This window comes from Acartia tonsa, chromosome 10 (genome assembly GCF_053477335.1).
Source record: "Acartia tonsa isolate MP-2025a chromosome 10, ASM5347733v1, whole genome shotgun sequence".
Lineage (NCBI taxonomy): Eukaryota > Metazoa > Arthropoda > Copepoda > Calanoida > Acartiidae > Acartia > Acartia tonsa.
In genome coordinates this window covers 3,598,371-3,611,133 of record NC_137269.1, presented here as the reverse complement: position 1 = coordinate 3,611,133, position 12,763 = coordinate 3,598,371, and the positions used below count along the sequence as shown (strand labels likewise).

Here is a 12,763-nt window from a genome sequence, read left to right as displayed (position 1 = left end):
GAATAACCGGCGTTAGAAATCAGCCGGATATCCTGTCAAAAAAATATATGGTTCAACTAAACTTTGTATGCTAGTCTGTTTGTTAGTTTGCTATGGGAGGAAACTACTGATAAATATAAATGATTAAATTTTCAATCAATCTAGTTGATCTATTTGTTTCTTATACCTACAATGTAGTTTTTTTGAGAAACTTATGTTAATAAGTTGAAATAACATCATTATTGACCAAAAAAAGCAAAAATATAATTTCATCTTACTTTATTAAATAAATATTTCATATCTTGCGTTTATAATTCACGATACTAAGTTACAATATATATATATAAAAATAAAATTTAAAACAACATAATAGTAAATATAATATGTAAAAACATATAAAATGTTAGGTAATTATAATAAGTTTTAGATTGTTAAAATCCAAAACTGGTTTGAAGAATCTGTTCCGAGCCAAGCTAAGGATTGCTGTCAACTTCGTTGGAAGAGATTTATGTTTATTCTTCCAGACAAATTGTTTGAACAATCACGGCGGTTACCTAAAATAAGTATAGGGTTACTACGCTTTTATCTGAATAAGGTAATGATTTTAGGTTTGCTACTATATTTTTATATTTTAGATCTTACACCAGATTATCATGAACTCTTATAAAGTGAAAATTGTAGCTGGATAAAATAATGATCCTCTCATCCGCCCCCTTAACCCTACCCCCTCCTCGCCTACTGGATGAACGAAATGACAAACAAATGGTGTCCATGTCAGCAACCTATATTTGAGTAATAAAAATGAAGAGTTTTAGTTATTTTTTTTCCCCAATCCTTCTACCTACTTTAAACACGAAGCCATAAGATGCTACGGGCGCAACTACTCTTGTCTCAAAAAGAGAACCTATTTCCTTATAGGCAGTTTTACTCAAAAGCCACTGGTTCGCAGCCATGATTTAGAGGAAAACAAGAATTAATTACCCTGTAAGGATCACAGTTGGAAGATGGTCTTCTGTCCTCCAGATATCCGTACCCCTTCTCAGCAACCTCTCTAGGGATCCTATATATACAAATATTTATAAAAAAGTAACAGGATTTCTAAAAAAATATGGTATTACTGCCCATTTGTTTATGGTATAAACCGTACTATATAAATTTTTTTTATTAGTTAAAAATTAATTCTATGAGGTTCTCCATTTTAGAGAAGATTTAAAGAGGTTCTGGGTAGGTTTTCAGCCATTTCTATTATTATAAAAATGTATGTTTCTGGATGCTAGGTTTTTAATTTAAAGTTATTGATAAAAACTACGAGATATTAAGTTGGTGCATCTCTAAAACAAATTTTGCTTCATTGCTGTGCAGGATATACAGGGTGTTTTTTTTTAATAAGACAAAAATATTATCTAATTTAACCCACTTGCCATTGACAGAAGTTTATAATCTATATCTTAATTTCTTCATTGGGTTGGGGAGTTTTGTATAAGAAAAAAATACTTAGCAATTTTCAACAAATTATGCCTTAAAAACCGGTTTTTCCAAAGTACCTATTTTTGGAAGATTTTTGGATCATGACAAATTTAAAGGGTGTGCAAAAATGCATACATTTTAAAAATTTAAATTGCGCAGCCTGTGTTAATAGTAGAAAAATGTTATGCACACCATTAGAATCGTCATAAACTCAGGTTTTTAGATATTAAAGAACTATTCCTGTGCTACGCTTAAATCAGGAGCTACGTGGTAAAATGTCCCAACTGACTTAAAACTTTTCAACCTTTCTCACATTTTCCAACGTAGCTTTTATACTACAAATAGCATAAGTATGAAATATATATTTCCAAAAACTAGAGTATATGACGATTCTAACGGTATGCATAGCATTTTTCTACTATTATAACAAGCTGCGCAATTTGAATTTTAAAATGTATGCATTTTTTCACACCCTTTAAATTTGTCATTATCCAAAAATCTTCCAATAATAGGTACTTTGGAAAAACCGGTTTTTAGGCATAATTTGTTGAAAATCGCTAAGTATTTTTTTCTTATACAAAACTCCCCAACCCAATGAAGAAATTAAGATATAGATCATTAACTTCTGTCAATGGCAAGTGGGTTAAATTAGATAATATTTTTGTCTTATTAAAAAAAAACACCCTGTATATGGACATACAACCTTTAAACAACCAACTCACTGATAACACAATTTTTGTTTGAAGTCCTGACTTTACATGGTAATAAGATGCGCATGTTTTACACAAAGGCATTCCCCCTCTGTCTAATTGACGCGCATCTGGCATAGTAGCAGTAGGACTCGGTGTGGACTAGGCTCGAACCCAAGCAAGCAGACTCGCTGCTGTAATTTACGATAATTCTGAGGGTTTTGATAATTGTTACCTAATGGAGCAGCCTCTATTGGCAACACCAGCTGAGAAATCATGGATTGAGGAGGTCTCGTGAGCTCCAGTCAAACGTCTTTCATTGTCCTAAAAAATATGCAGGGATCTTAAGGGATAAGACAATGGACAATTAAGTTGTATACCCCCAATTAAATGGTTACAATATTACCCCTTATATAGAATTTCAGGTTTACCAATAAATTAAGGTCCCCAAAGTTTTTAAGAAAACGAAATAATTATTTCTCTTATTGTATTATAAACAGGTTTCCGCAGAATTAGAATGTACAATTATAGGACGGGGCTAAAAAAACTGGTTTTAATCTTTGATCGTACATTTTTATATTCGTAGAAAGCTGGATATAATACGATGCTAGACATAGTTTTTTCGTATAAATGAGAACCAGTTCCTATCCACCGGATATTCAACCTTAAAGGGGGACTGCCATTTACACATCCAGCAAACTTACAGTGGATGTGTTTTCGCCAGTGCAATGGATGTATTTATGACAAACTTAATTTTTACTGTATAAATGACAGTAAAATCGATTCTCATGCCATAAATACATCCAACACTGGCAAAAATAAATCTAATATTTTTATTCATATGTCAAAAATACATCTGACACTGGCATTTACACATCCATACTTTTTCAATTATATGTCATAAATACATGCAACACTGGCATTTATACATCCATAGAAATTTAATGTAAAATACTTACGAGAACTACACACTTGTATATTATTTAAGTTATAATATATTTGTCAGGTTAAAATAAAAAGCATTATAAAGATTTAAACTATATTAATGTATCTATTTTTTTAAATGCAAATAAACAGTTTAAAAGTATAAAAATATTGGATGTATTTTTGCCAGTGTTGGATGTATTCTTGGCATGAGAAAAAGGAAGAAAACATTTTGCCAAAAATACATCAACTGTAAATTTGCTGGATGTGTAAGTGCTATAGCCCCACCTTAAAATCACAACAGCAGACTTCCTATTGCTTTTATATACGGAATATGCAGCGAAGCATCTCAATAACTAACCTTGCCCTCCCTGGGGTCGTATGCCTTGATGTGTCTGATGTGGTGCTTGGACATCTTGTCGATGGCTGCCTCAATAGCCTCCATGCCTCCGGGGTTTCTCATTGGCTAAATTATAAAAAGTTATTTGTCGTATCGTATCATGGACAGCTTTCCGTGGATATTAAAATGAAAACCTTTAATTGTAAATCCTAGTCTTTATACTTTAAAGCCTAACCATTCCCCCTATAATAACAATGTAAGCTGCACATTTTTAATCATTTTGAACGTCTTTAGTTATGACACAGTTTTAGCAGAAATTCGAACCCACACATCTAACCCGGCGATAACTGCAAATGCTATACATTTGATACTAAGTTACAGGTTGCGTGATTAACCAATGGGGATATATTAATACTTAGATCATATACCAGATTTTCATGTTCTCTAATAAAGTGAAACTTCCAGTGGGCTAATATAACAATTACCATCCCCTTCTCTCCCTATGAATTAACGAACTGACCAATATTTATGGGACCACTGTAGCAACAATTTTTCCCCTGTCCTATTATCCACGTATATTCTACATTCATTAATGCTCTACGTTTTACACAAGGTCTAGGGTAGCGTGATTGACCTAACCTAACCCTGCTGACCTCAGTGGAGAAGTTTGTATGGGCTCCAGCTCCATTCCAGTCTCCCTCCATGGGCTTGGGGTCAAAGGAGACAACCACACCGAAATCTTCCGCAACCCTATACATACACAATACAATAAATATTTTGTTGATAAAAATCTCTGAAACTGCTTTCGCATTACTAAGCATACAAGAAGGCAGGGGACATTGGGCTGTTTATTACACTAGTCCCCAAAGTTTTATATTACAGTTTTCTTATTCGTTGACTTAACAACTTTTTTGATTTCTATTTATTTGTTTCATAAAGTTGTGTCTCCAAACGTTTCAACCACTTATTGTAATCTACATAAGGAAATTTCGTAAATCATTTTGCTGAATTATATCAATTTATTATCCATTGTCTTATTCCTGGGATGGTTTACCTGTGAAGGATAAATCTGGAAACCCAGAGGTCATCTCCCATGTCAATACCTTCAGTTGGGCCAACCTAGAATAAAAATAATTGTTATCCTTCAATAAAACGCCAGATCCAACAACCCAGGATAACTAAGGTGAGCCAAATGTACACCCAGTTATAGGGTTATAGTTCAGTGACACCCATCTGACACCCATCTCTTGGATTGCACAACCTTTGCCTGAGAATTCCATACTGTGCATGGCAATGAGTTGCGACTGTTTGGGGATAAGGCATTCCCCCTACTCTAACTATTAATGTCGCGCACTTGACAATGAAGCAGGATGGACCAGTTTTAAAATCTTTAGTTATGACGCGGTGCTAAGCTAAGATTCGAACCTTTTACCTCCCAGAAGATGCGCTACATGTTGAGCCACCCATTAGACCGAAATGAATCTCTAATTTAATGAAGCTTCACAGGTTTATAACTATTTTGTTTCGGGAAGGATACCTCCACCCGCCAAGAGAAATAGTCTTAAGAAAAGAAAACACCCCAAATAAAGATTTTTTAAATTTTTTCTTTTAAAAACTAAAATGTTAAGTGGAAGCAGCCATTTTAATGATCTTAAGTAACAAAAGAGACAGACAAAGAAAATATTATACCTGGTATTCCCATTGAGCAGGCATCACCTCAGCATTAGTACCAGATATTCTGAACAAAATTATATTTCAAACCTTGGTTTTAAAGATAATGTTTATTGCTTTAGGTCAGGTTAGGAACTTGGTAGCCGGGTTAGGACCCACAGGAATAAATGTATAAGAAACAAACTATCCTTCCCCTCCTTTTATTAAATTGTTTAAAAAATAATGGATAGGGGGAGGGATAATCGATGCTTAATAGCATTTTATTGGAACGCTTTAACATTGTACCTTGTTGTAATAGGAATGAGTATTTCAAAAATCAGATGAATAGAAAACTTATAGGACATAAAAAAATGTTGACAAAAAGGTAAAAAAATCTATAGTTTTTAAATGTACCTACGAACATTCTGGTAATGATTACAAAGTTGCTAGGCTTACAGGAATCTATGCAAAGTCTAAAATGAATTACGAACGGAACAACCCTAAATATAGAGAAGCTTCGCTACAAAAAGCGTAACTAGGCATCTGCAATGCTCACCTAATACCAGCATATAGACAAGCTCTGTAGTGGGCCTCAACAACATCCCTTCCATAAACTTTGCCAGCCCCAACGCCACAGTAGTAAGGTCCCTGGGGGCCGGGGAAACCATTCTTGGGCCACCCAAAAGGATGTCCATCCTAGACAATAATTTTAAATATTTGAGACATAAGCTGAATTAGTCAATCAGAGAAATTGTTAAGATTTAAAAAGTTTAAGATTTCGATTTTCACTAATATTGCATTTGGGCAACAAACTAACTTTTATTCTTATTTTAGGTTAGTTAGAAAAGGTTGGAAATAAGTTTTTCCAAAAGTTAAAATAAGAGAAGGGTGGTTATCCGAACAAAATTTGGGTGAAAGCACTCTTATTCAATACCAAACCAGGGCTTGGCACTAGCCTTACCTCTGATAAAAGTGTGAAATATTGTTCAATTGCAAACCAGGGCTTGGCACTAGCCTTACCTCTGATAGAAGAGTATACTCTTGTTCAATACCAAACCAGGGCTTGGTACTACCCTTACCTCTGATAGTAGAGTATACTCTTGTTCAATACCAAACCAGGGCTTGGCAGCCTTCGCCTTGTTCATAACCTCAAGACACACCTTAAACAGTCTTAGGTTAGGTGGAGTAAGAGATAATATATTTAGAGACGTCTAACTTTTCTCACGTATTTTATGTTTTGTAGCATAGCTGATAGACCGACGGGCAAACTAAAAACTAGATGTTCATTTGTATACCTAGGGATTTTCACAAAAAAAACACCATCTATCTTGAATAGCAGATGGAAAAATCACATTCACACATAGCGTTACTGAATGTCTGACAGACTGACAAAGTGAATTATGGAGTATCCTATCTACTAAAAAGGTGTCAATTTACCTTCCTATGGTTGGTTTCAGTTGGTTCCTTGTTGTATTTGTATGTCTCACACATAACAAGCTTGTTATTTCCACCTCTAAACAAAATATTACAATTTAAACCAAGTAGTTTTCAATTTACCCAATGAAAATAAGCTGAAGTGTGTTGGTACCATATTTTTTCCTTTACAAATTTTAACATAAAGATAAAGATGAGATAAGGGGAGGAAGGGGGAAAGGTACTATTAATTTTCAAATACATTATCATATTTTTTACCCCATAGTTTTTGAAGAATTGCATTTAGGGCTTATTAAGGTTAGGTTAAGCCTACTTAAGTATTAAGTATCCCCACAGGGTTGGACAAAAAGACTCATCAAATTGCTAGCTCACCTGAAGGGGTCGGGGTACATCTTGACGGGGTGGAGGTAGGTGTCAGAGTTACGACCTTCAGCCTAGAATAAATTCATATTGGTTGCAAATTTAACATGGTTGTAGGGGTCTGAGTTTCGACCATCAGCCTACAAAATATTGGTTGCAAATTTGCCAAGTTGTAAGTGGGTGTCAGAGTTACCAAAATCAGCTTAAAATATATATACAATACATATTGGTTGCAAATTTCCAGTTTGTAAGTGGGTGTCAGAGTTACCAAAATCAGCTTAAAATATATATACAAATTTGGTTGCAAATTTGACATGTTATACATAGGTGTCAAAATAACGACCTTAAGCCTATAAAAAATGAATATCAGTTGCAAATTTGTCAGGGAAAAGGACATCCTGACCTTGGGCAATAAACAAAAAAAACCCTCCAATTTCTTTTTAATTTTATTTCAGTACTCAACAAGGCAGTGAGGGAGTGGACTTAGGCTACTTATTAAACTAATCCCCAAAGTTTCAGTAAAGTTTTCGTTTCGTTAGCTCAACAAATTTGAGGGCTATAGTAGATTTTAGATTGGTTGGGTTGAGTTTCTTAACATTTAAACCAATATTTGTAATCTACAAAGGGGTATTTTTGTGCATCGTCATTGGGGGATATACATCTATTAATCAGCCATTGTCTCATCCCTTTAGATCCCTGTAATCACCTGATATGTGGAGCTGCCATCATAGTTCCAGATGGGGAGATCCTCCACAGACTTGGGCACAAAGTCCAGGGTCTTGGTTTTGCATCTCAACCCCTCGCCAGTTCCGTCTATCCAAATGTAGCAGGCTTGGGTGTAGCTAAACATAAGTGCAAATTGGTAATATAAAAGCAGCTGAAAAGTTGCTTAAATGCTGTCTGACCGCCTTAAATGTTTAATACGCTAAAAAGCTCCATAGTAATGGGAATGTTTACAAGAACTTTCAGCAAGCTATCTTGAATAGAAGCCAAGAAATTTCAGCAGACTGACTAACTATAGCAGGCCGGGGTGTAGATTTAAATAAGATGATTGGGATCAGTGGCGTGCATTGGGTTTTATTTAGGTGCCCAAGAGAAAGAGGGTCTTCAACTTTGAATTTTAGGTTTAAAAAGGTAAACAAAACTATTAAGGGGGAATATTTTTTACATAGATATGAACAAAATAACATCCTCCCCCCCCCCCCCAAAAAAAAAATATATTATAAGCCTATACTCAGAGTCAGAAGATTCATTGTAAAGGAGAACCATAACAGTCCATCGTTTATGGAGATATTAAGACAGACAAAATAAAATATAAACCTCTACTCAGAAGCTTCATTGTAAAGGAGAACCATATCTGTCCAGCGATTAGTGAGATATTAAGACAGACACAAAGATAGAAAAAAAAACATGATATTATAATAAAAGGATTACAGGTATATTTCTATAAATATTCAAACCCTTATACATATCACATATATAACATCCTTTATTTCGGCATTAATTTGGAAACTTGTTTTTAATAGGGTTCTAAAGACTTTAGTATAACAGTAAGATAACAGCTATTGATACCTATTTTGACAGCCGAGATAATAGTGGTTTTATTTGTTCTTAGACCCAAACTTAAGTTTCACATTCTAAGATACTAATCTCCAGAGATCTTAAAGGGTAAGACAATGGGCGATAACCCAAGGCACCCCCCTCCCCATAAAAAAGGAAAGTCTGCATCACCCTTTCCTCCCCCCCCCCTCCTCAAGAAATACACCCCCATCAAAACCCCGTGCACATTTCTAAATTAGAATAAATGCTACTTATGAGTAATTTTAGAAAAAGAATTTAATTTTATTAACTTTTTTTCCTAAAATATTCCCTAAAATAACTAAACGCTATGAAATTTTCTTATTTTTTATAAGGAAACAAACCAAAAAAGAAGCTTTCATAAGTAAAATATTAGTAACTAGCGGCTACACCCAAGACTCTAGGGGCACTCAAGATAGGAGGGGGAAAAGTCGACCTCATCCTATTTTAAAGTTGAGTTTCAAAAGAGTAAAAAAAAATATTTTATGGGGGGGAGGGGGGTGAAGCTGAAGACACTCTCCCAAAAAATAGTTTAAAACCTTCCCAAGACATATAAGAAGCTTCACTGTAAAGGAGAACAATATCGGTTCAGTGGTTAGCGAGATCCTTCGGGACAGACAAAAAACGCTTACTACTTTATATAATAGGATACAGTGGGTTTTTTCCCTAAACTGCTTTAAACCACTATTAACAGTCCCTATTTTGGCCCTAGCAACCAGTTTAAATTTCCACTTACAGATCACGCTTAGCCAACATGATCTCTTAAACCACTTCCTACAGCACCAGGGAGGGAGGGGACAATGGAATGTAAAATTACACTGATTTATGCCCAAGGTAAAATAAACACATATCAATCATTGGCTTAAAAACTTTGGGTACTTTTATTATGATTTTGGTTCCAAACTATTTGAATAAATAATTCTACAGAAGGTTTAATATTATTAAAATCAATAGGGAAGATTTCTATCAATTTAACATCCATTGTCTTATCCCTCAAGATCCCTGAACGTATAGTACATAAATACTATTATACTTCCAACACACATTTTATAATTCCAGTTCTAGAAGCGAAGCTACTCTATAAATAATTAGGGTGCGTCAGTACGTCCTTCGTATTTTCTTAGTATCAAAGGGGTGAGAGAAGTTCTGACACTTTTGCGTCAAAACGAAGTAAAGGCTTTGTCTTAGGAGTGAGAGGATAGGTTATTTGACAAAAAAGATTCTTTTGGGGTGTAGTTTATGACCGTGTTAATGCAAAAGTATCAGAACTTCCACCACCCTCCCCTCCCCCCCTCTTGTAAATATAGTTTGTAACAAGGATGACAACATCCATAAAAGCGAAGCTCTAAAACGATATGACAGACGAACATTAACTTTTGTTGAGTGTCAGAACTGAATATACAAAATATGAAAATATAAGGTTTGACAAAATTATACGTAAATTTTTTGCAAAACTTCTTAAATACAGAATTCTGTTTAAGGACATACTGACATTTTTAATACTTGATTATAGAGATGCTTTGCTCATAATATTGTACCTTATAGTAATAGGAATCAGTAATAAAAAAATCAGATCAATCGGATGATTTTATCACATAAAAAATTGTTATTAAAAAAGTAAAAAATCAACATGTTTAAAATGGACGTACGGACATTCTGGTAACGATTATAGAGTTGCTACGCTTTCTAAATCGTACCTAACTACTACAGGAATCACCATGCAAAGTTTGAAATCGATAGGACAATTCTAACATGCCTAAATTAACGAATAAAAGCTAACTATCTCGGACGGACGGACGGACGTACGGACGGACCGACCCTAATTATAGAAAAGCTTCGCTTTTAAAAAGAATAAAAAAATGGGATGTGTTAAAAAATTTCCCTCCCTACTTAACTAATTAAAGAGAGGGGTAGGTTTCTGGTAAAATCTGTAAAGGTATAAGTTAAAAAAGTAGTAGACCGATAAAAATATATGTTAACTTTAAAGAAAAATTTTGTCTACAGTTTTTTTCAATAAGAAATACACATATTTAGTGAATATTATCGTTCTACTAATATTTTTAAGCCTTAAAACACACACCTTTACGGATTCTACCAGAAACCTTTCCCTCTCTTTTTACTTTTGAGTTAGTGGGAGGGGAAATGTTATTAACCCTTAGACTAAAAATACATCCCTCGATTTTATAATGAAGGGGTTGTCAACATTTTCTGGTAAAACCTTGTGCACGCCACTGAGGGTGACAAAACTCATAAAAGCAAAGCTCTAAAATCGGACAACATTTTTTTTTGGGGGGGGGGGGGGGGCAGAGGTATTATTTTTCAGGGAAGTTTGAGGTACCCTTTCCCAGAATAAATATAAACATCTTCTGGAACTATAAGAAGCTTCAGTGTAAAGGAGAACCTTTTGGTCCAGTGGTGAGACCTTAATTTAAAGCAACACACACAAATAGAAAGACATCCTCTAACTTTTGTATAAGGATTAAATACAGGGAGGGAGGAGACATTTGGCTGTTTATAACACAAATCCCCCAAAGGGGGAGGTAGGTTGTTCTCAAATCCAGTAAAGGTGTGTGTTTTAAGGCTTAAAAACCGTAGTAGAACGATAATATTAACTAAATATTTTTCACTAATATTTTTTGTTTAATATTTATTTTTCTTTTCAATAAGGAATCCACATATCGTTCTACTACTGTCTTTAGCACAACCTACCTCCCCCTTTTATAATTTACTCATTCGTAAGCTTATTGACTTTGTGGAACAGGCTTTCAATTTTAATTGGTTGATTTATTAGGTTGAGTGTCCAAATGTTTCAACCATTAATTTAATCTACAGAATGGGTATTTTTGTGCATCATCATTGGGGATGTGTATCAATTTATCAGCCATTGTCTTATCCCTTTAGATCCCTGATGAAATATTTACCTGGAACCAGCAGAAAGAGCCAGGTACTTCTGCAGGACAACTTTGTCAGTGTGGGCATTAGGCTGTGCGCTGGAAAACATTTTATCTGAAAATATTACTTCGTCAGTTAAGGGCTAAATGTACAAATTATATGTCAGAGCACAAACAATTATACATACAATTACTTTTATTCTAATCATCCTATACACCAACATTCCAATAAAAAAATATACAACAAAAAATAGATTAATTGGTTTATGAACTTTTTGGTAATGATTTTATAGTTACTGCGCTTTCTAATATTTTATTCTAGTATGCCAAATTTGAAATTGTGAGGACGAATTTAACATGCTATAAATTTTAAATTATCATTCACATGCTTAGTGTTACACTGTGTTCGAGCTAGTGCCGACTAAATAAATCTTCATTAGACCGGATTGACCACTTTATATCCCTTTAGTTCTAAGGCACAACACAACTAAAAAATCACAATACACAAATAAGGCAACAAACAGTAAAACCTTTTGTAAATAAATATATTTTAAAACCCTAGAAATTGGATTATTATACAATTCACATATGTGTATGTTCGTACAAAATGTAAAAAAAATTAACCCTTTTAAACACAGACAACAAATATTTTGATTTACCGCTCATGATATATACCGAATAAGAAAAAAATTCTAGTGTTTAAAAAAAAAATTCCGCTTGATCGTAAACAAAACATACTAGAAATATATATCAATTAGCGGCTACGCCCCTAGAGGCCTCTAAACATCTCAGGATAAACCTTTTTTTGTAAAGGAATTTATTTGATTTTTTTATTTTACTATCTGCGGATAAGTATTTCAGTATGGCTCTGCGTCGTTATAATACAAGGCTAAGTCCGACTGACCAACAGTTTTTTAATAATCTATAATCAATTTAGGTTGCTATTTCCCCTCGCATTCATTGGTGAGGTAGTTTATCCAGTAGAAGGGAAGGGTATGGGGTAAAAGGGGGATGGGATCAATTGTTTTTCTACTATTTAATAGCAATAAAAATTCAATAGCATAAAACCATCCCGGGAGCCAAAAGTGGCTTCTATTTAAAGGAGGACCATATTGGTTCAGAGGTTAACGATATCCTTCGCTACAGACATAAAAACTTACTATTTTATATAAAAACATTACTGTGCTTTTTAAGCTTAAAAATTTGCTATCTTTGTATATTTGTTGTTTTTATGAAACAACCCCACATATGTAAAGAGTGGGGCGAGGGCGTGTAGTTAGAAAGTAGAAAGGGGTTAGATAATCAGAAATAAAATCAGATAGAAGTAATGATTAATACAGAAAGAGAGAGAGTTTGAGAGCGAGAGAGAGAGAGAGAGAGAGAGAGAGACAGCGAGAGACAGAGAGAGAGAGAGAGAGAAAGAGAGAGAGAGAGAAAGAGAGAAAGAGAGA

The 12,763-nt window shown here is 34.3% G+C and overlaps 1 protein-coding gene across 1 annotated transcript; it reads right to left on the bottom strand.

The window, feature by feature from the left end:
- Nucleotides 1-243: 243 nt before the first annotated feature.
- Nucleotides 244-11,488, bottom strand: LOC145329198 (glutamine synthetase 2 cytoplasmic-like). The gene is made up of 13 exons (XM_080173243.1): nt 11,343-11,488; nt 7,550-7,685; nt 6,856-6,917; nt 6,487-6,562; nt 6,129-6,209; nt 5,606-5,745; nt 5,089-5,137; nt 4,454-4,518; nt 4,053-4,149; nt 3,421-3,525; nt 2,371-2,459; nt 961-1,039; nt 244-533 (listed from the first exon to the last, which is right to left on the bottom strand). The coding sequence occupies exons 1-13, from the start codon at nt 11,420-11,422 to the stop codon at nt 492-494; spliced, it is 1,101 nt and encodes a 366-aa protein (XP_080029369.1). The 5' UTR covers nt 11,423-11,488; the 3' UTR covers nt 244-491.
- Nucleotides 11,489-12,763: the final 1,275 nt, after the last annotated feature.